This window comes from Pyrus communis, chromosome 8, assembly GCF_963583255.1.
Source record: "Pyrus communis chromosome 8, drPyrComm1.1, whole genome shotgun sequence".
In the NCBI taxonomy this organism is placed as follows: domain Eukaryota; kingdom Viridiplantae; phylum Streptophyta; class Magnoliopsida; order Rosales; family Rosaceae; genus Pyrus; species Pyrus communis.
In genome coordinates this window covers 26,369,929-26,393,045 of record NC_084810.1, presented here as the reverse complement: position 1 = coordinate 26,393,045, position 23,117 = coordinate 26,369,929, and the positions used below count along the sequence as shown (strand labels likewise).

At 36.4% G+C, this 23,117-nt stretch overlaps 3 protein-coding genes across 4 annotated transcripts; 1 reads left to right on the top strand and 2 right to left on the bottom strand.

Moving 5' to 3' along the window:
• The first annotated feature begins 2,417 nt into the window (after nucleotides 1-2,417).
• Nucleotides 2,418-4,513, top strand: LOC137742059 (uncharacterized). Its single transcript, XM_068481802.1, has 2 exons — nucleotides 2,418-2,895; nucleotides 4,061-4,513. The coding sequence occupies exons 1-2, from the start codon at nucleotides 2,541-2,543 to the stop codon at nucleotides 4,381-4,383; spliced, it is 678 nt and encodes a 225-aa protein (XP_068337903.1). The 5' UTR covers nucleotides 2,418-2,540; the 3' UTR covers nucleotides 4,384-4,513.
• Nucleotides 4,514-4,560: 47 nt separating this feature from the next.
• On the bottom strand, nucleotides 4,561-9,720 carry LOC137742058 (protein EMSY-LIKE 3-like). The gene is made up of 10 exons (XM_068481801.1): nucleotides 9,226-9,720; nucleotides 7,695-7,900; nucleotides 7,477-7,586; nucleotides 7,151-7,376; nucleotides 6,847-7,041; nucleotides 6,663-6,731; nucleotides 5,623-5,871; nucleotides 5,463-5,531; nucleotides 5,319-5,382; nucleotides 4,561-4,964 (listed from the first exon to the last, which is right to left on the bottom strand). The coding sequence occupies exons 1-10, from the start codon at nucleotides 9,251-9,253 to the stop codon at nucleotides 4,792-4,794; spliced, it is 1,389 nt and encodes a 462-aa protein (XP_068337902.1). The 5' UTR covers nucleotides 9,254-9,720; the 3' UTR covers nucleotides 4,561-4,791.
• Nucleotides 9,721-12,018: 2,298 nt separating this feature from the next.
• Nucleotides 12,019-16,411, bottom strand: LOC137742189 (probable disease resistance protein At4g27220). 2 transcript variants are annotated; one of them, XM_068481979.1, is made up of 4 exons: nucleotides 16,201-16,411; nucleotides 15,860-15,946; nucleotides 12,576-15,731; nucleotides 12,019-12,213 (listed from the first exon to the last, which is right to left on the bottom strand). In XM_068481979.1, exons 3-4 carry the CDS (start codon nucleotides 15,722-15,724, stop codon nucleotides 12,195-12,197), a joined length of 3,168 nt encoding a protein of 1,055 aa, XP_068338080.1. In that variant the 5' UTR covers nucleotides 15,725-15,731; nucleotides 15,860-15,946; nucleotides 16,201-16,411; the 3' UTR covers nucleotides 12,019-12,194. The 2 variants fall into 2 exon arrangements, with proteins under 2 accessions (XP_068338080.1, XP_068338079.1); XM_068481978.1 differs by having other exon boundaries at nucleotides 12,576-15,726.
• Between the last annotated feature and the right edge of the window lie 6,706 nt (nucleotides 16,412-23,117).

Below are 23,117 nucleotides of genomic sequence, written 5' to 3'. Positions count from 1 at the left end.
ATAAAAAATTGCATTTTCCCGAATAATTTGGGCCACTTCCGACGGGGTTGTCATGTTCTAAACTGGTGTGGTTTCTTTTGCACATTTTATGCCATCTGGGTTGTCCCAATCAAAGCTCCTATTACCCGACAAAAGTTAAATGGGGTCAGAGGAAAGTCGGACTCTTCAATTATATTCATCAAATAATGTGTCGATAGAATAAAAACTTTAGCGGAAATGTACTTAAAGACAACTTTCATGTTGAATGTGACAAACATACACAAATTTACATTTTTGTGAATATTCTAAAAATAACGTAACCAGCACGTTTTATCTGAAAGTGAAAAGAACTAAAGGACATAGATTATGATGATTCATTTAGAAATAAATATGTTGTGGTTAACCAACCAAAGATTGGGGTCGAATCAAGCTTTGGGGTTCATTTTCATAGACCCGCAATCAAACACCCAAAGGGTCGCGCTCACCTGAGGATATTATTATATTCTACTCCACATACACATTATACAACCAAAAAAAAAAAAAAAAACAGGTGTTTTTGCCTAAGTTAAATGCACTTTCTCAACCAAACTACTAGGTCTAGCTTGTCTCACAAGTAAATGATTGAAATAAAAATTGGGTAAATTACAAAAAAAAAAAAAAATGTTGCCATCAAAGTTTGTTGAAGTATAAACTATTGCAAGTATAGTACAACATTCGCTACAAAATAAGGCTAAGCAGAATAACAAACAAACTCAGGTGACAACAATTGACTAATCTTTGCAAGTGACTCATTACCACAGTAGTGGAGAGGATGCAATTCATGAAACCTACAATGAAGACTAATACTTTCCATACAGCTCAAAATCTGCAAACCTCAATTAGGCATAGGCTATTAATTCATTACTGTTATTCATTAGGCCAAATTTATTTTTGGTCCTACGGTGATACACCAATTTTAATTTGACAAACCAAAATTAGTAGGATAGCGTGCCCGCCTCATCCCTTACTTCCAACTTCGAATCCTCCTTCCCGTAAATCATATTGCTACTGCACATAAACAATCTAATTTCCATACTAAAAACATGAATTAGAAACCATATACTTTAGACGATCCGTTTGATGTAACTTCATAAGAAAAAAACCCAGTCATGAACATAAAACCAGTCTTATTGACCATGTTTTTCAGTCTAAACGCATTTAAACTTTCTACACTGTCATCATGCCAATCCAAGTGACCAAATTAAGAAGCAAAATAATTACCACTAGTTATTCTTTGGGCAGTGATATGTTGAGAAAACTTCATGTTTGCTCTTTTTTTTTCAGCTTTGATCTTATTTATTAACACGGTTGATCGTCTTAAGGTAAGAATCACCATTTAAATCTTAAACTTTAAGGCCTCCTTTGATGTTTATGTTTGGCTTCGCTTGGACAACTCATTAAATTCAATGAATAATGGATGAAAATTTGAATGTCAACTTGCACATTTTGTCTAAGTAAAGGTAGAAGATGAGAAAGAAGAATACTTCTCCCTCCTAATCCCCACAAAAATAGTAGGATTGAGAGGGACAAGTTCTCTTCATGATTTCTTTATCTTCCATCTTCACTTTGACAAAATATGCAATTTGATATCCTTATTTTCATTTAAAATTCAATAAATCTAGTGAATTATCTAAGCTAAGTCAATCTAGAAATCAAACGAGCCCTAAGATTCTAGGCTAGGGTTCTAAAATCTAGAATCCAAAGCTTAAAGAGCAATTATATCCCTTAAATAATCAACTATGTCAATAAATGAGATTAAAGTTACATAAAATTGGTCATAAGATGAGATATTCTAGAAATGTTTTTCCTATAAGAAAGAACGTTAATCACGTGATGTCCTTTATAGGGAATCTCCATAGTTAGAAAATGTCTTGACAGTGACAACTAAAGACACTACTTTGCTCCTTACATGTAAGAAAATCATCCTTCCTTTACTATAAAATCATCATCTAGCAAGTATATAAAAGTAACTCCTTAAAACTACAAAAGAAAAAAATGTACACATGTTAAACTACAATTGTAACGAGAAATAACTCTTTAGATTTGGGTGCATTTTTGCTCTATCACCCTCCAATGGTGATAATGTTCACCACCCTAGTTATTATCATCGAATGAATTTGAATTTTGAGATTTGTGTTTATCTACTACACAAGTTTTGAAGTTTAAATTCATCCAACGGTGGTAGAGTGATAAGCATCATCATCACGTCGTGATGAGCAAAAATATTCTTTTATATTTGAGGAGGAAATTACGTACTGACAAATAAAGAAATGGATCCACCCAAAAACAGTAATATGCTCTAACACACATAATCATTAAGTAGTTTTCGGTTAGTTTAAGCCCAAAAGGAACACAAAGCATGCATCCCTATCCCAATCCCATGTCTAGTGTAGGGGCTCTACCAGTTTTCTCACTAGCTAGCCCAACAACTTCCATTCTACATTGCCCAACCAACTTGATAGCAGTCACCTCCTCCTCCTCCTCTCTCTCTCTCTCTCTCTCTCTCTCTCTCCCCATCCTGGATGTCAAACTGTACGGTGGAGTCCTGCACAGTTGAGACCAGCGATGGAGTCAAGCTCAGCACTCGGCTCTTCAAACCCAGAGAAGAAGAAGACATCAAGGAGGGCAGCCCTGTGGTGGTTCTGGTGCACCCATACTCCGTCCTTGGCGGCTGCCAAGGCCTGTTGAGAGGAATAGCAGCTGGGTTGGCAGACAGTGGTTATAAAGCTTTGACCTTTGACATGAGAGGGGTTGGGAGGTCAACAGGGAGGGCTTCTCTCACTGGGTTTGCAGAAATTAAGGATGTGATTTCTGTGTGCAAATGGGTTTGTGAGAATCTATCTGCTGACAGGATTATGTTGGTGGGTTCTTCTGCAGGTATAAATATTTTTTAAGTTTTTCTGCACTTTTAGAATATGTTTCTGCAATTTTTATTGGATTAAGCGTGTTGGTTATAAATTAAATGGGTTATTTACATGTAAGTAGTGGATGGATTCCTTGTTTAATTGGTTTAGGTTGATGATTTTGTGGATCTGTGGATTGTGTTTTAGTTTTTGGTGGTTAAAAGATTGCCTCTTTTATTGGTTTGGTGAATTGGTTTGTGGATCTGTAATTTGAATATTAGTTTGCAGAAGTGATCAGAATTTATTTAGATACCAACTAATTAATTTTGGAAGCACCGGCGAAAAATTAAAGTACGCTTTGGATTTCAAGGAGAATTGATTGTTTGAGGCTAGGATTTCGTTTTGTAATGTTAGATTTCTCATATGGTGTGATGAACATGAAGTTGGGATTTCATTTGGTAATGTTCTTTGGAGTATTTCTGAGTTTCGTGTTGCTGATCAAACTGTATTTCGATCATTCAAAAGTTGGGATTTTGATCACATTCAAAGCAAATGGAACTGTGGTGAAGAATGTTATGTGCAACTATGATAGATTTCTCTAGGTCAACCGGCAATTGTATGTGTTGTAAGAAATGATAAATGATCATAAGAGCCTAAGTTTCTACTGATTGTGGTCTAGTGACTTTGAGATTGACTCATTACCCAATTTGCTTAATTACAAAAGTACTTGAGCTGTGATTCGATAAAATCCAGTAGCGTTATAATTTCGAATTGCTCTGTAAATTGATGAACGTTTTGGATAGGTCTATTACTACAGCCTCGCACTGCTGCTCCTTCACTTACATAACTCTCTGTTGGTTCTGATTCCAAATTGCGATTTTTGGTAATTGGCGACTTGTTTATGGTCTCCAGTAATTCCAATATGAACATAAATAGGAGGACATAAGTAAAGTCCTGAGGTCAAACAGTTTTAGTGAGAAATTGATGGTTTTTCTGCAAATAATCTTGCGATAAACTATGAAGCATGATCTAGGATCTTTCTGGTATGAACTGCGTAGCATCATTGTAGGCTTGGTCGGTAAATATAAGATGTTATTCGTAGTCCTGTCAGTTTTGTTAGTTCAACGATCATACAAGTCGGGGGTAACATAATTTCCTTGTATGTATAATCAAAAAATTTTGTCTGGTGTTTGGTGTAGGTGCTCCAATTGCAGGCTCCGCAGTAGCTCAGATAGAACAAGTCGTGGGCTATGTTAGTCTGGGGTATCCTTTCGGCATGCTTGCCTCAATCCTTTTCGGGAGACACCACAAAGCCGTACTACAATCCTCAAAACCCAAACTCTTCGTAATGGGGACTCAGGATGGGTTCACGAGCGTGAAGCAGTTACAGAACAAGCTAAGTTCTGCAGCCGGTCGTGTTGAAACGCACCTGATTGAAGGAGCAAGCCACTTCCAAATGGAAGGCCCTGCTTATGATGCACAGATGGTGAATCTTATCCTTGAATTTATTGCTTCATTGTAGATGATCAACCATCCGTAATGGAGTTGTTCCTTTCAGAACTGATCGGATCTTTCCACGCCGTTGTGTGTATACGCTAACTTGTTACCGTGTGTAGTTTGCAGGAGCTTAGTTGGTTTCCTATGTGCCTTCAGTGTATAATTTAAGCTGCTGTCTCAGTAAATTTGAGAGAGAGAGAGAGAGTGAGAGAGAGAGAGAGCACCATTAAATCAATCTTTACACGGTCAAGTGTCAACCAGTACAACCCCGAAAACATAAGTTACAGCAAGCGTTATCTCAACTTACGGTTAAACTAAAACTGAAACGAAACCTAGAACTTAGGCTAAAGCATCCGCTTGACTTGTCATCGATTCAGAATATGGCACAAATAGTACAAGAAGGAATGTAACTGGATGTTACATTTCTCAAATGTCATATGTCGTTGTCCTCAAAACGTTGGTCATCTGATGCAATTCTGCCCTCTCTTGTCATTTTATTGCCATTTGAGCCGTCAACTGCCCGACCTTCAGCCATTTCATCATACTGCCGCTTTCTCCATCCTCGTTCTTGGTCTAGTGATTGTCTTTGAGAGAATGTATGTTCATCTGTTTTGAAGCCAAAGAAGGAAGAAAAATGGCACATTGGTCATAAGCAAAAATTAACTAGACGTTGCACAGCCATGCTGCTTCAGAGATACATTCACTGCAATAATTTGCTGAAAAATATATATGTAACACGGTAGCAAGACAACATAATTTCGTGATTCAACCTCACTAATGTAAAATACAAGATTTGTTATTATTTTTAACCTTGATTAAAAAAATTAGAGATAAAATTTAACTGGAGTTGTACTCAGTAAGTACCAGTCAAATCTGCCTAATCAGGACTAAAGATACAACACAAGGCAGTGGAGCTTTATTATGTATTATAGAACATGGGTTAATGCAATTAGTTATTACCGCTTTCAACGTCAGATGCATCTTCGAGTCTTGTAATTGCATCGACCAGTGCCTGTTCATGCTCCTGCATTTTAAATAAACCATTACAATCCCAGCAATAAAAGAGCATCAGCAAATAAAGCAAAAAGATGCTTGAATTCATACTTTGAGAACTTTCTTGGCTTTCTCAATCTCCATGGGGTCAGGATGGCTGGCTCTGAAAACCCTTTCCACCTATAGTTTCAAGCAAAGAGGGAAAAACAAGTTACCACCAGCTAATTGGAGGAAAAGCGGGTAAGAAAAAACTTAATAGTTGTACACATACCTCTTTAATCAACGAGTCTGTATGAAGTATTTCAATATCGCTCATTGCCTTCCTGCCAATGCCATTTAGCTGCGGGGGCAAATCCTTCTTGGAACCCTTTGCAGTCCCTCTACCTCTTCCTGCACCTGAAACTGCACCACCACGTGCCGTGGACTTTTTATTCCCTCGGCCAGGTCCAGGTCCAGGTCGACCACCTTTACGAGAAATCCCAGGATCATCAGCTTCCCACCGAATATCTTCAGGAGATATCTATGCCATTAGAAGGTTCAATAACGATTAGCTAAAAGCAATCGGGAAATGAGCTCACAAGGCAAATCACAAACACAATTCAATGGGCCACAAGGTCCACAATCCATTACACTATCAGTACAATGTTAAGCATGTATTCGGTCTCCCAACACCCTTGTTCATCCTTCTTCCCCATATCTTAAGCACAAAAAGTGAGAAATAAAAAACTAAAAACTATGTGGTTATCAAACGCACCAATGGTGAAATGTATCAGAACACTGCTCGGTATCAAAAAACACAAGCTTTTGATATGAAGATTTACATACTGATTATGAGGTAGCTAAATCAATCTGCATTCACAGCTTTATTATAAATAAAATGGTTAATGAATTGAAAAACTTGGCATTAAGTTTCAATCATCTTAATGCCACCAGTAGTGCTGGACGTACTTCAATGTTTTTTTTGTAACTCAAAAACCTATTCCATTAAAATCAATTGCAAAAATCAGCACAGAAAAGCAAAGCAACTTCAGATTTTCCTGAGTGGAAATCATTTGTTTTTTCGGTTTTCAGTCAACAATAGATGGGATACGGCAGGGGAATCAAGCTGGGACCTCAGGTATAGAGGTAAATTCTCTTCACCACCAGAGCTATAAACCCGCACAAACTCATTTGTCATAATGTGCAAAAACGTAACCAAAAAAAAAAAGAACTTTGATTTTGAGATTTGAAATTTAATTATTTATGAGACAGACTATATCCTACAAAAGGATAAAAGGCCTACGAAAGAAACGAGAATCAGTTGCAGTATACCTCTTTTAGATTGACCCATTCCCATGTCTCATCCACTGTACCAATATCATAAACCAGAGCATGTAAACCCTGCCAACATTTGACAATTGTTAGACTTCACAAAGATTTATATTGGAATCGTGTGGTCAAACTGCTAATTACTAATGCTTAATCAGGTTCAGAAGAATTCACAACAAGAGCATACCTCAGCACGGTTGACATTAGTTATAACAGCCTCATAGAAGTGGTTGTCTTCAGGCCACCTTGTCCAAACCTTTCTTCCTACTAACGGATCACTAGTTTCTCCCTCAGCAGGCTCACTCCCCACAAAGGCACCAGCAGGACCTCGATTAGCGGCCTGGGGCCTTAAAGGAATATTTGCGGAAGGGTATTGTGTGGACTTCAAAAGCAGGCAACAAACTCCATTGAAAAAGAATAGGTAAAAACAAATCTAAGAACATATAAACAGCATAGGACCATTTTCTCAACCCAGAATTATTTCAACTTACAGATTTTGGTTTCTTGTTCCGAGGTCCTGGAGGAGGACCTCGCCTCAAGGCTGAAGAGGATGGTTGCATGGATGGAGGCAGTGCAGGAGTTGGAGCACCGAGGGATAAGGACTGTGATGTTTTCTGTTTCTTACGTGATGCTGAAACAGTTGGACTAGGTAGGGGGTCATGAACAGGCTGAGCAGCATTAAGTGTACCAGGTTGAAGCCCACTTTTTCTCCATTGCCTAATAGTATATAATATAACATGTCTCGTAAAAAATGCAGAGCTATCCAAATGTAATACATATTTGGTGCTCAAACCAACATGGGATAATATTATCAGACCTTATTCTCTGGATCATGTCATCGGCATGGACCCTCGACAAAAGTTCTCTGTGCTCCTCATCAGATACTCTCAGCTCCTTTCTAAGATTTGTCATTAAAGTTTCCTTATCCTGTAAAGTACATTAGAACTGACTTTCAAGCCTAAGTTAACACAAATAATACTTTGATCCAAAGGACAAGCGAAAGAAGAAACAACAAATAATTAATCAAACAGCTACCCAGGTGATGGCATCAGATTGAGCACTAAATGCCCTTAGAAGTGAACAGTACGCTTCTTGCTCAATGCGGTGAATCTGGGTTTCCATGTCACCATGCATCCTAGGTAATGGAGCAGAACTGACGGCAGCAGATCTTCCATTCCCAGAAGTTCGGCCTCCTCTTTGAAACCTGTTTTGATGAGACGGCGGAAAGTCATCGTCCGTTCCTGCAAATGTTTCAGAGCATAGCACACTATTATTTCTAGCTTCAGTAACAAGCCCCTTAGGTATTTTAAGAACTTTGCAATAGCAAAGCATAAAATCCTTTTTATTTCTACGGCCCTTGTCCCTGCCAATAGCCAACTTTTTCAATTATATACATGTCTATATGCATGCCACATATAATGGCATGCTATTTCTTGTATCTGTGCCTCACAAGGTAGGCATCAACTATATGTATATAGAAATAAGGATCTTATATTCCAGAGGCCAGGCAAGCCACATAAGAATGTGTTCCTTCCTCAAAATGTATCCTGACACTAGCATAAAAAGAACTAAAAATGAAAATCTTACCAACATGTTCTGATAATACAGAAGATGGGTTCTAGAAGCATGCACGGTGCACTAAGAATGTTGCTATAGCATCTAAGAGCAGTATCAACGTTAAATAACAGCCTTGCAGGTATTTAAAACAAAAACATTATAATATGCTTAAAATGCATCCTTCATTTTTTCTACACTAAACTAAAGCATCCTTGGTTAAACTAATATAAGCCATAACATAGCATTAATTATCAACTTTACTGAATCGCTAAAACCAAAACAACAACAACCACACGAAATGTGGCCAATATGAAAACTCTTAATGCCAGTAGGTTTCTTTTCCCAAACAATTAGCTTCTTTCTCCAACACAGTGACCTTGGCTAGAATCAGGATAGTAGGACCTAACTACCATTAACCAAATTCCACAGAGAATTATGAGTGACTTTAATCCCTAGAGGATGAAAAAACAATTCCAAGCAACAAAAAAGAGTAACTATCTTTTGGGTGTCCACCCAGTGTTCAGAATGCAAATATACAAGGTTCAAAACAATAAGCAAGACCAACTTACAGACGGGAAGAATGGAATACCCGAATCGGAGTCAATCTCCAAATAATGGCATCTAAGTACATGTTGTGGGAGAACTTAAAGGTCTTACATGGTGCTTCCAAACCAACTTATAAGAAGTAAAAGAAAGAGCAAAGCCGAATACAAAATCCTATTACCTCGGAGCACAAGCCGGGTACACTACATTACAATTAAATTTTCTTCTAATTCTACCATGGTCGACCAAAGAGGTTAAATTTCAAGACAAACCCACTAAAATGATGAATTCAACAGTAAAAAAGTACATCCAGAGCAGTAATTAAACCCAAATTCTACCACACCTAACATAAATTCAAGAATTTGAGTCAAAATTACTCTGAGAACCAATAGATTACACAATGGAAGAACAAAGGTACTTAAAAACCAAAATTGAAAAACAGATAAGCAAATTCAACTTAGCTTACCACTGCTATCAGAGAGCTCGTAGTCCATCACCGCTCCTTAAAACCAAGACTTTCGCTAAAAACCTAGCACACCCACGTCGAAAGTCGATCAATTTAGCGAACCCACGTCGAAAATTCGATCAGTTTCATCGAGAACTTGAACTTGCACCCACTGGTACCCTCCAAAACAGATCAATTCGCCGAATTTTACCTAATTTCAAGCACAGTGTGGTCCCAAAACCTCATAGAAGTTGAAATTAGGGCACCAAGAGTGATGGAGAAGGCGATCGATTGACGTCAATGCGAGCGAATTGGGAATTGGAACACCTGCTCTAATTGTGGGGCATAAATAGAATTTCGAGGGGATGCGGGGTGAAGAGAGTGGGGATTGGACTTGGAGTGTGAATTCGAAGAAATTGAATTCCGGCGGACGGATTGGAGATTGGGGATTGGAGATAGGTCGGAAGGGAAGTCGCGGACTTCAAACTAGTTCCTGTGGCGCCCTAATGTTTTCAGTTAATAGTTCAGTTTCAGTTCCGAGTTTCCTATTGGCTGTTGGTTTTTATTTCGGGAATCCATGTGGCGCTCAAATGTGGGCCCCACATGCTTGCCATTGGACAAATCACAGGAGAGATTTTTTAATGTGGCCGATATACGGGATGGTACATCACGTGTCATTATACAAATTGTGGGATATGTATGCTAAAAAGTTAATAACTTAAAAAATAAAATTTCCCATCACTCTTATTAAAACACATGGTGTACCACTTGTATTCTTGTCACAACTAAAAATTTCTCCTAAGCGGAGGAGTTTTCATGCCACATCAAACCTTTTTAATATACGAGGACTCTTTGATTTAATGATACATATTTGCACATAACAATATACTAGTATAGATCTTTTATAAGGTCCTCATTTTGAGGACACGTGAGACGTCTTTTATATGAGCTATTAGATCAATTTAAGGATAACAAAATGATGAGGTTATGTAATCTTGTTATACCTAAACAAATTGCATAGAGTGGGTTAATTAAAAAAAAATTAGGGAATTTTAACGAAAAGTTTCTGGTACTGTTTACTTTAACAAAAAACCACATTTTAACACTAAAAAATCAATCATGGTATTATTCACTTTATCTTTTATTTTGTTCTTATCGTTAAAACTTAAAGTTTTCAAAAAATTTTCATCAATTTTCCTAAAAAATTAAGGGTTCACGTGTTAATTCTTTTTAGTCAACACAGAGGCAGCGTGCACATACTTCCTAAAAAATTAAGGTATTTTCTTTGTGGTTGTATTGATTTCAACCTTTCTTTGAGTTGTTCTTGAACTCGTGAGCGATTGCATGATTTCATTAACGCCGTCTCAACTTGATTCTTCAATTTTAGATTCTTCTTGTTGTTGATAAAAAAAGGCAGTGCTTATCCATACACCTACTTTTACCTCTTACACACTTCTTTCAATTTCTAGCTGATAGATCGAGTTAATTGAAGAAGAACAATAACAAAAAATTAACAAGAGTATGTGGAAGGTAAAAATATGTGTTTAAATATCACTACATAAAAAATAAAAAAATTGACGTGGTACGGGTTCAAGCCCAACTCCTTTTTTTTTCACATTAGTTTTAATTTTTGTTTTTTTGCCACTCGGTACTACGGTCTGGTAATATTCTTTTTCACTTGGAAGTGAGAAGTTTTAGGCTCGAATCTGGTGAATGGCAAATTCGACACCAAATTAGGTTGCCCATTGTGTGGCTTAATCGAACTCCCCCTCTCATAGTGTAAAAATATCGATGTATTAAAATATAAAAAATTAAAAAGAAATAGAGGTTTCAGATTAAAAAATTTTAGGAAATTTTTTCTTGAAATAAGTAAACTATATTTTAAAAAGGATTTTGTCAATGTTAATTTGCAAATTGTACTATGGAAGAACAAGTTGCAGATGAACGTAAACCCAAAGTTGGCCAAGAACTTACATCAATAACGTAAGCATATGATTTTGACAATCATTATGCATGAGAAGTTGGATTTAGGGTCAGAATGAGTTCAAGTTAGAAGAAAAAAGGAACGAATGAAATTACCTACAAATAATTTGTTTGTTTAAAAGATGTACCGAATAAGACTTATCAGAAGACAAAGAAGAATACGTCAACCAAAAAAGAAAGGAATCTTGGATCAACGTGTGTGTGTTGTAAGGCCAAGTTAAACATTTCTCGCGACAAGTCTAGGACAAAGTGGTCTACTTGTAACTTTGAACAATGTCATGATCATGTACTTTCAGCCCCTACAAAGGTACACCTGCTACATTTACACCGCAAAGTTTCGAAAGCAAAGAAGCTTTACATGGAAAGACTAAGTAGTGCAAATGTACCTACAAGTCAACAATTCAGAATAATGAAGAATGAGGGAAGTGGAATTGCAGATGTTGGATGTACTGACAAAGTTTTGAGAAAGGTTGAAAGAGATTTAAAGAAAAAAGTCGAGGGACATGATGCTAACATTGCTTCTTGAATAATTTGATTCAGAAAAGGAAAAGAAACCAACCTTTATATTTCGAAGTTGATAGAGATGAGGAAAATTCATTTCCTGACGTTGACAATTCTGTCGCTTATTATATCCGCCACTACATCCATTTTCTGTCAGATTTTGCTTAAAATCCCACAGTAATATACGTTTTTTGTTGGTTTTTGGACCGCTAGTTATAAATAATTTTGTAGTAATGTTGCCTCTTCTGAGAAAGTTTCTGGCTCCATCCATGGATGGAAGGGTAGGCAGAAAAAAACCTAGAAACATTAATCTCCCAACAACCAAAAATATAAAACTTAAATGTATTTTAGGTACAAAAGAAAATATTTTCTGTTTGAGTAGAAAGAAAATGGAGCACTATTAAAAAAAATATAGGAAAATATTTGAGGAATATTATTCTTCTTGTGGACCTTGAGAAATTCCTCTTGCTTCTTTGTTCATCAGCTTCTTCTTCCAGGAAACTTAATTACCTCTGCTCCCACAACCTTTAGGTCAATTCAAAATAAAGGAGAAGTATAACTCAGCAATTTGCTTTGGTTTTTGCTCTCCAAACAAATTTATAAAGCATTCTGTAATGTTAAGCTTTAAAAAAAAAATTCAAAGCAAAAGATAAACAATTAGGTGCATTATCATAATAAGTTACTCAATTGTTGGAGATCATTGGACCCTTTTTCAATTTATTTTTAAATTTCAGTGTCATATTGATATGTCGTCGGTAATTAATTTTGATCAATTCAACAATTGGTATTTGATTTGTGATGATTTTAGCCATTTCCTTAGAAGGAAATAGAGAAAATAGATAGAAAAGGAAATGACAAATGAAAATTTATGCATGACAGAGACGTACCTTTTCCTTAGAAGGTGGAAATGTTGCTCATTGTTTACTTGGACTTCCATTTTGCTGTGGAAGTCAGAAGTAGAGGTTGAAAACTTGGGGCAGTCCAGCACATGCAAGTATTCCAATGAAGGGCACAAAAGTGTAGCATTTCCAGCGAGTACGCTTGTCAGCTTTGAAAGACTTTGCAATGCTAAGTTCTTCAGTTGTGGAAAAATGATCTCGTCATCCTGCACTATTAATCCCTCGCTTAGGCCGAAAAGTTTGTCCAAGCTATGGCATTCCTCCACCCAAAGCTCTTCCAATTGCTGCAGACATTGAGCTATGTCGAATGTGAAGAGAGTTTTCAATTTCTTGCACTTGGAAATCGCCAGAGTTTTAAGGTTATGGAACATTGCAGGCTGAGCAGGACCGTTCAATATGTTCGTCAGTTCCGGTAGATTCTCCAGTTTCATCTCTCTCAATTTTGTCAAGACCGTTTCTCCTTGTTCAAGCCCTTGAGATTTGAATATATAAACCATACCAGTGGCACATACAATTAGTACTTCAAGATTTTGTAGTCTCTGCAACAGATTAGATGGAACAAGCGCATCCGCCACACCTTCACACTGCTCCACCTCCAAGAACTTGAGATTTCCAAGCGACCCCTGCAGTAATTCACCAACACATAACTGTTGCAAGCGCTCCCAGCAGAAGACATGCAACTCGTCCAAGCTCTCGAACACAGGCTTATTTGGAACCCTAGTTTCTGTGTTCATCAAAGTTACTATCTCACGGCACTCTTGGAGATGCAAAAACTTGAGTCCATGCAACTTCCCATGATTGTACTCCTCAAGAATGTCAGTTAAACTTCTAGGCTCCAAGTAGATTATTTTCTCCACTCTCTCTGTCACTGTGCTGTTAAACCAATCCGGCAGTGTATTGATTGTTGTGTCCAGAAACAAGGCTCTTGAATATGGAGTAACAATATTCTTTGATAAGTGCACATTCATGGACCGATGTACTGGGTCTCTGCTGATACATATATCGAAATTTACCCAATTTCGAAAGAACCCTACATTTTCCGGAAGGCATTCTGCATCAGATATGTCAACCTTCAAACTGTTTAAGTAAGGCAAGCAAATTAGCTCATCAAAACTAGCATTAGTTTTGTCATCTTCTCCTTCAACTTTCTTGCCCCAATCAGCAAAACTCAGTTGCATGTATAGTTCTTCTAATTTGGACAGCCGCGATATCACATTGGATGGAATTACTGCAATGTAGGTACTCATAGTGAGATCCAACATCCTTAAATTGGTCAAATGTCCAATTTCTTCTGGCAATTCCTCAATACCAGATTCTCTCATACTAAGAACCTCCAGTTTTTTCAATTCTCCGAGAATTGATACATCCGTTATTGACTGACAACGATCTAGATGCAGCGTTTGGAGTTTGGTTAAGAGATTAAATGATGAGGGTAATGATATAATTTCGGTACTACTTATGTCAAACACCCTTAATGCATTTGGGCTTTGGAAAAAATCTTCTGGGATCTCCTCTATTTCAAAATTTGATTGTAGTAATAAAATCTCGAGTTTTGGACATACCAACTCGTCAGGAAGATTGCGGATTTCATTCCCCATTAGGGAGATTGCGGAGTAATCTTCGAGTGAATTCTTTGGCCAATCCTTTAAGTCGCAGCCAGCTTTTACTAAGAATCCTTGGCCACCATCCCCAGATGATGCAATTAGTATTGCCATGTCCCGAATCACATCATGCATTCTTACACATCCGTCTTGTTCACCATCCAAAACCAAGCTACAAGCTTTAAGGTACTTGGCCACCAAATGCGCTGTGCTTCTGGCTTCTTGCATTGAATTGGCATCTCGAAACAATCCTTTCCCGATGCCATACTTCAGCAAGTCTTCGATTTGGATATCAGAGTCCTCCGGGAATAAGCAGCAAAGTAAGAAAAATGACTTGGCGTCATTGCCTTTCAAGTAATCGTAGCTCAGCTTTATACATCTGAACACATCTCCCTCGTCATCAAGGTTGGTAGTTTGGGACATCTCTAGTCGTCGAGCTGCTTCTCTCCATTCTTCCAAGTCCTTATCTCCGAGTGCTCTTGCAACTGCAATCAAAGCAATTGGGAGACCACGGCATTCTCCAGCTACCTTCCTGGCTATGTCATAGAAATTGGTTGATTCAAAAGACCTGTTTGCCTTTTTCACAAACAAGGCCCAAGAATCTTCTTCTGATAGGGTATGGAGATGGATCTTTTCTTGGCTGTTCATGGCATGACATACATTCTGTAACCTTGTCGTGAGAATGACCTTGGAATTGCAGTTTTGGAGCTCGTAGTCGTCGGGGATCCCTATGAGAGACAAATCTATTGCCCTCCAAATATCGTCGAAAATTATAAGGATCTTTTTTCCTCTCATTATTCTCTCCTTCAACCTAGCTGCTCTGACCATTTCTGTCTGCTCATTCAAATTCAAGGCCAGCATTTCTGCAAGCTGTTGTTGAATCTTAACCAGGTTCGGGTTTTGGGAAATGACAGCCATAATCACATGATCAAAGAGCCTGTCTTTACACGCTTGCAAACCAACATGTTTCACCATGGTTGTCTTGCCTATGCCGCCCATTCCATGAACCCCGATGACAGTGACGTTATCATCTTTCAGTGCCTTCATGACCCCATCCATGGCTTGCCTTGTTGCTTCAAATGCTTCGAAATCTCCTGTTGACATGGTGGACTCAAACTCAACGGGCCGGCGAACTTGAAGCTTAACTGTTTCAAACCTTTTCTCTTCTTTAAGCTTGTTCAATTCTTCTGTCCCATTAACTGCTCTCTTGCTTAAAGTGTAACGCCATTTCAAATTCGGGCAGCAGCCTCCAAGGCATGTTTTGTTTTCTCCGGCTTCATTATTCAGTCTTTTCGCATCGATTATGGCCTTGTCAGCATCCTTGAGCCATTTTTGAACCTCGGACTTAACTTCGTCTCCATTCATTAACGCCGCATCCACGCTTCGCTGGTAATCATTCTGCGTGGTCTCAAGCTTTTCTACCAGAACTTCAAGAGACTGTATGTGTCTCTTGTAATGCACCAAGTAACCCACATTACGCTTCACTGGAGTCCATACCAACCCAGCAACTTGTAGTACGAAATTAACAATTTCCATACCTGTCCTTTTTTTTTTTTTTTTTTTTTAATTAACAGAGAAAATAAATTGTAAGATTCAAAGTTCAAACAATAAAATAGGTACCACCAAAAACGGAGAAAAACTATGTAGGATTTGGATAACTAGATGACCAACCTGGATCTTCCTTAGTTGAGAACGTTCTGTGCCTTGGATGAATGTCAATGACTATGAGAGGATGGTTAAGCTTGGTTCTTCTGATATCTGATAACAGAAAAGGTAGACGAAGGATCAGCATAGATACGTTTAGGACTGATAAGATACGCGTATCGTATTGTGCAGATACAAGTATCCTACTTTTCGGATGCGTTTGAAACTAAAATAGGAGGATAATCAGAAGAAAAATAAAAAATAATCACAATAAATCTGCACAGAATCGTGATTGATCGAAGTTCGCTAACTGAAATCACTCTAAAATCGGAAGATAATTAGAAAAATAAAATAAAATTCGGATTTACCTCTCGAACCTCATTACATAAATCACTCTGCTTGGGAGACTTTCATGAATCAGACCGTCATCTGCAACCGTTCCGTCATCTCCGTCGTCTCCATCTTCTCCGTCCACAAGTGCTCCGTCGTCTCCTTCGTCTCTGTCTGCAACACTCCTGGATAGTGACTACTGAAACTAAAAGTTTAATCTGATAATAAAATATAAAGCCTTTTGCTTTTCTGAAAGTCGAGACTAACATTATCATATCCATACCATTACCCACAATAATATATTATAATACCCAAACCACTGCCCGTGATCCATTCGAATCTGATGAAGATCGTTGCTTTTCTGCTTTCAACTTTTTGTACTATTATAACATTCTTTTATTTTGTATATTATAATATATTATTATGTAGTGGTTTAAATATTTAGATTATAATAATTTAATGCATATGCCTTTATGATGTGTTTTTTATCTCTTAAAATAACCTTTCACTTGATGAACAATCATTGGAGACTACTTTGATTATTGGAGGAGACGTCATGAACGTAAAAGTTGAATGAGACCTTTTTTTCTTTTTTTTTTTCTTTGTTTGGATGATCTTTTTACATTTTCAAGTTTTAAGACTAATTGATTGTTGGATGAACTATCTTTCTAACTATTCAGAGTTTATTGAAATAAATTTGAATGTTTATTTTATAATGTTTTAGATATATATTTTTTTTTAATTGCCGTATCCCTAACGTATTGTGTTCTAGTTTTTAGAAATTTCACATATTTCCATATCATATCGTGTTGTATCCCTGTATCCATGTTCGTATTCTTATTTGGAAGTTAAATTAAATTTTAGCAAAACTTCAACTGGACTTTCTAGTTGTTTGTTACTTTACTATGCTGCCCAGTTTCTGAGAGTTATAATGACTAGCTGCCGATAGAAATTAAAAAACGGTGTTTATATGGCGATTATAATTTGGTGATTATAGTTTAGAATGCGTGACGAATATTTTACGAATATTTATGACCATTAAAAAAATATATCTATAATCTATTTATAGGATAAAAATATTACCAATGATAATATAAATTTGTGATAAATGTATCATTACTCTTTATAAAGAACTACTAGTATGAAGAATGGTTGGGGTTGAGTTTGCAAATTTGGACTTTAAAATTCATGTAAATAGTTTTGTTAATTTCTAAATTTATATAAGTGAGAGCTATCATCACCTGTAGTCTTAAACACCCACCACCCTCGTCTCTACCCCCACCATGCCACAATCACCTTGCATCACTACCACCACACCCACCATTATTGTTGTTGATGCTGCCGCCACAACCGTTACCTGCACCACCATCATTGTACAACACCACAACTATGGCTTCCACTACCAACACTACTGCCGCCGCCACCACCACCACCACCCAATATCAAACCGCCTCCACCCCTCATCAGATCATCACCGTAACCCTAGCACATTTACCCAATTGCCACCTTTCTTGTTTAAATTTCATTATATTATTATATTATTAGACAAATAAGTAACTTACAAATTCTAAAAAAAATTAAAATCCATCCTTTCAAATTCCATAATTTTGAAATTACTTGATAATTTTAATTTTCTCTTCTAGACAAAGAGTTAAGAAACAAAATAAAATGACATCCTTAATTTACTCACTCAAAAATACTTTCCTCTTTTGTATTTTCTAACACCTCTCGAACTCATATTGATATACCACATCATGATCAGTTTGCCAAAAAAAATTGGAAGCCAATTTCTAATCAAATAAATTAGATACATAATTTTCAACAGGTTGTACATCTGCGTTTTCTCTTTATACCTGACAACTTGATGATCTGAGCTTTGATTCACCAACTCGACTCCGCCGCCATGGCCGGCCAGTTCAACTTCGAGTAGGTTGATGTTGCCTATTGGGGTGGGGTTTTAGCACTTACAGCTATTCACTCATCAAATAATTCTCTCCAGTTGTAAAGCTGTCGATGGACTCTCTCTGCAGAAGTTTATGCAAGCATAGACCTCTCTGCTGTTAAAATTTTTGTTCCCAACTTTAGTACTTTGGATGTTAGTACTCTCTCAAAGACAATTTTTAATTAATTCTCTGCCAAACAGACCCTAAACATCATAAATGCCTTTTATTTTACAAGTTGCACTAAAAGTAAGCATAAAATCCTCTCGTATCTTTAGTTGCTCAGAAAATTATAGAAAACTTCCCTTTAATCCTTGAAAAGATCAAGTTTTTAATAATACTATATGTAAGATGAAAAATTAAAAATAGTTCCTTGACTCATATTTATATATATTTCATGTCAGATTTAATTATTTTTTTTATAAATTTATTATATTTTTAGTTTGTATATATTACCCTTAGGTACAATTGTTTTAGGGATTCAAACACAAAAAAAAATTTGAAAAACATCAGGTTTTGTAAATCATAAGTAATGTACAAGGTCTAACGAATTAATAATGCAAAAATTATCGGACCTAATGAACTAAAACATAAAAAATAAAAAGCGTACCAAATTGACCGTACCTAATGAACTAAAACATAACAAATACAAATCAGACCAAATTGATAGTACCGAATCTATCGAACCTAAACTATATAATTTACCTAATTGAAATCACAACCTAATTAACTGTAACAAAACTATCATTAGTATTCTCCACACAATATCATTAATGGAACTGGTTATACAACATTCAAATTTGAATAAATATAAAAAAAAATAGAAAGTAGATATTATAGACAATAAAATGACATTTTTTTTTGAGACAATGAATATGGACATTATGTTTATGGGTGATAATGAATTTACGGTTACATTTTTCAAACTTCGATGAAGGAGGTTACGTTGTAATTAAACAATAAGGATGTCATTCTTGTAAATGGCAAAATCTATGGTTTTATTATAAGTGACATGTCATCATGCATTAAAATAAATGTTCTTTTTCTTTAGATATAGAAAACCTTTCAAGTTATATTCTAAGAATCATCTTATTTAAGCCCTTATCTCTAAAAGCTCCCTTTTTGGGTAAATAAATAAATTTACTTCCTCTTTACTTGTAAGTGAGAGGTCTTAGGTTTGATTATCGCCAAAGGCGAATTTGAACCACGTTATTGCTGACCTATTGTGGGGCTTAATCAATTTTCTTACCCTCTTAGTGTAGATAATATCGTTTATTCAAAAAAAAAAAAAAATTAAGAGGCCAATCAAACGCAAAATACCCATATAACTTTAGAGTTCAGTATAGAATATAGGCTCTTTCTCCGCATTCTTGTTGGATGGTGATCTATATTTCTCCTGCAGTCATCACTTAGAACTTATGTATATCGAGTTCGTCACTGTCACTGTCACTGTATTGACATTCTAAATTAATAACATGATATTATAGAAAGAGATATTTACACTTATCGGTACATATTGACTCAGGTCGCCACATAGTTTCCCGAGGGGTGCATGTGCATGCAAAACTTGCCTACCTGTTTGGGTTGTTGAGGGCCTCCCCCTGCACATAGTTTCCCGAGGGGTGCATGTGCATGCAAAACTTGCCTACCTGCTTGGGTTGTTGAGGGCCTCCCCCTGTTTTGCCTTAGTCCTTGTTTTGATTGGTTGTTCGGGTGTGCGTTGATATGAAAGGAAGGAAGCAACAATTGTTTAAACAATATGCAAATACTCATGGACTCTCTTTTTCCAATTATCAAGGACAAACTGGACACAAAAGTCTATGAAAAGATGCCATGCACTGACTTGGCACTTGTCAAATAAGGACGTGGGCAAGAATTTTAAAAGGAAAGAGGAGCCTCTCCGGATCTTCTTTGCGAAAATCTCGGGAATTTTTAAATCGTTCTCATTTATTGTATATTGTACGATTAATTTTTGTCAAGTATTGTTTATGTTTAATTTTAAATAAAAATATTTTAAATAATTTTTAACCGTACGATATACAATAAACGAAAACAATTTAAGTATCTCTAAGATCCTCAAAATCCTTTCTTTTAAAAGGAGTTTGGGCTAATATATTGTTAACCAAAAACAAAACTGTATAAGGACAAAAACACCAAAATTTAAATTGTAATACTTGAAAGGTGCAAGTGGCATGAGTTGAATTAAGAATTGAAAATGACTTTTATATATAAGTAAAGGGTAAAGTTGAAGATACAATTTATCAAAAGCTGGTTGGGGAGGGCTAACTGCCAAACCTAAGGTACCGTTTGGTACGTGGGACGGGACGGAACAGAGTGGGATAAAACGTTTCGTCCCACGTTTGGTGCACCTAAAACGGGTGGAACGAGCTGTTCCACAGGACGAGTTTTGGGTGAATTTTCGTTCCACCTCACCCCCCTAGAACGACTCGTTCCACATCCGTGGAACACAAAATTATAACCTCTCCGTCTCCTTCTTCTTCCTCCTTGTTTCCATCCGAGGGCATCTTTGCTCCCACTCCGTTCCGTTCCGTCCCGTCCCGTCCCATTCCGTTCCGTCCCGTCCCGTCTGCATACCAAACGATACCTAAGAGCCTCAAAATATGTGATAACAAATTGCCCAAACTTGCGCTAACACGCAAAGGCCCACAAAGCTAGATAGATACTTTAATGTCATTAATTTATCATGTGATAAGAGTTTATTGAACAAGTGATTCATTTTTTGAACACGTGTCAAGTATTTATTGGATGAATAATGCCATTAGACTATATCTTAGATTTTTAGTTCCAAGAGAGAATCTCCACTAGCTGACTTTGCCCTCCCTCCCCCACCAACAAGAAAAATTAAATAAATTGTCACCAGCGAGAATTGAAGCTAGTATATGGTTTCAACTAAGAGAGAATTGTGTGAAAAATGAATAAAAATGATCTTCGTACCATCGAAGTTAAAAAAAACAGCATAAATAAATTTTTTTGACGAAAAAAAAATAATGCACACTTTGTATTAAGTGTATACAAACATTCAAAGTTGTGTTACACAGATGTTGAAGTTCTATTGTTTGTTAAAATAACACATTTTGATGAATTTAAGTAAGTTTCTTCATTAATTAGAAGTTTAATTTATTTGTTTTTTATATATCAAACGTACGTGGTGGTATTATAACTATTAGAAAACAATCCGAAGTGGTTGGTGTACGGGAAAAATAAATAAACCAGTGTGAAGGTCAAGTGGGCGTGTCAAGCCTTTCTCTTCCCTGAACCCTATACTGTAGCAGGTTCAAGTTACCCTCCTCGCCTTCTACGTTCTTTTTTATATTGCATTGTCCTTCTTTGCTTTGTCAAGTGAAGTGGGTATGGCAATGTTTCTTTCCCTTTCCCTAAACCCTAAACTGTAGCAGGTTCAAGTCACGTTCCACGCGGGTCTGCCCCTCTATGTTTTTGCGTTGTCCTTCTTTGCCAGTCAAGTGGATATCCCAATATTCCTTTTGATGAGCCGATATTATACAATATATTTTACTTTATACTTAGTATTAATTTATTAGTTATTTTATGAGAATTTTGATATTTTGTTTTATATTCTTAATATAGGACATTCGACTTTCTCTGGAGCAAAAAGTAGTCAAAATGATGAATTTTGGAGTGATTCCAATTGAAGGATGTTCGTGTGCCTTTTAAGATGATTGTATCAAAATTCTAGATTTTTCTACTCAGCCGTTTGACTGTGGTGATGAAATTAAGGCCCAACGCGCAGTTTTCCTAGATTGACGTTCCTAGACGTTTTGGGTATTTTGGAGATCAAGATGGCATATTTTGAGGAAGATTCCTTCTGAGGATTTGTAGGGGACGTCTTCAGCTTTCAAAAGGGACCTTTTGGGATCAAATTGGAGTTAATTTGGTCAGTCAAAAGTATGATTTTTTGAGAAGTCTAAATTTTAGTTCAAATAGGAAACCTTTTATTTACTATTTTATTTTTTTATTATGTTTCCTAGTTTTATTCTAAGACCTTCTAGGGTTTTATTTTGTAGTAGTATAAATAAGATATTTAGCCATTAGGGTTAAGGAGGAGAAGAGTGGAGGAAACGCACGCACTACTTTAGATGGTTTTTGAAGTTTATTTTCAAGGTGTTTTCTATCCTTGTAATTAATAATATTTTGTTTATGGTTGTTAGTAACTAATTCTTGTTTGCTAGGGCGAGGCCATGAGCCTTAGCAAGAATATGTAGTTTCTTTTCAATTTACTTATGATATTATGCATGCATGTTTTAAATTATTAATCATCGTTTTAAACTATCTAAGGGCTGGTTTGATATTATTGTGCTTTGAAAAAAAAGTTGTTTTTGCTGTGCTATGAGAATAAGCAGCTGTGAAATAAAGCAGCAGAGTGTTTGGTAAACTTTTTTATAAAAGTGCTTTTGAAAAAAAAAAAAAAAGGCAATATTATAGTGTTTGGTAAACTTTTATGTAAAACTGATGTAAAAAAAAACCGGTTTTTCGAAGCTGAGTTTTGCAGCTTCTTGTTTTTGGCTTTTTTTTCATCCAAAACTGTGAAAAAAAACTGAAGCTAAATGTTTACCAAACACAAAAACAGTTCCCAACTTTTTTTTATACCAGTTTTTTTCATAATCACCTCAATACCAAACCAGGCCTAAGTGTCTTAGTGATTGACGACCATTAGGATATTTACAAAAGTAATTTGATGCAATTTTGGTCGGAAGATTCCCTGAAATTAAAGATGGCTTCTTGTGGTTAATAATTGTAATTTCACTTAGGATGAACACCATGTCTTAAAGGTTGCATGGTTTTTCAAAGGGTTTTCATAAAGCATAATGAGTCCTTCATGTTCATATTTGATCCGAACGTCCGGACAGGTTGCATGTTAGATATACATTCTATGTTGGAGGTTCCAAGTAAGATATATATTAGGAAAACCTAACCTTCAAACATATGCATGGGTAATTCATAAGTAATTGAAAGAACTACATATGATTGTTAAGGTG

Excerpts from the sequence above, each read along its gene's own strand:
- LOC137742059 (XM_068481802.1), top strand. The coding sequence starts at position 2,541 with ATGTCAAACTGTACGGTGGAGTCCTGCACAGTTGAGACCAGCGATGGA. Across the intron at positions 2,896-4,060 it reads GTTGGTGGGTTCTTCTGCAG|GTGCTCCAATTGCAGGCTCC; the intron begins GTATAAATATTT and ends TGTTTGGTGTAG.
- LOC137742189 (XM_068481979.1), bottom strand. The coding sequence starts at position 15,724 with ATGGAAATTGTTAATTTCGTACTACAAGTTGCTGGGTTGGTATGGACT.
- LOC137742058 (XM_068481801.1), bottom strand. The coding sequence starts at position 9,253 with ATGGACTACGAGCTCTCTGATAGCAGTG. Across the intron at positions 7,587-7,694 it reads AATCTGATGCCATCACCTGG|GATAAGGAAACTTTAATGAC; the intron begins GTAGCTGTTTGA and ends TGTACTTTACAG. Across the intron at positions 5,383-5,462 it reads AAGCCAAGAAAGTTCTCAAA|GAGCATGAACAGGCACTGGT; the intron begins GTATGAATTCAA and ends TTTAAAATGCAG.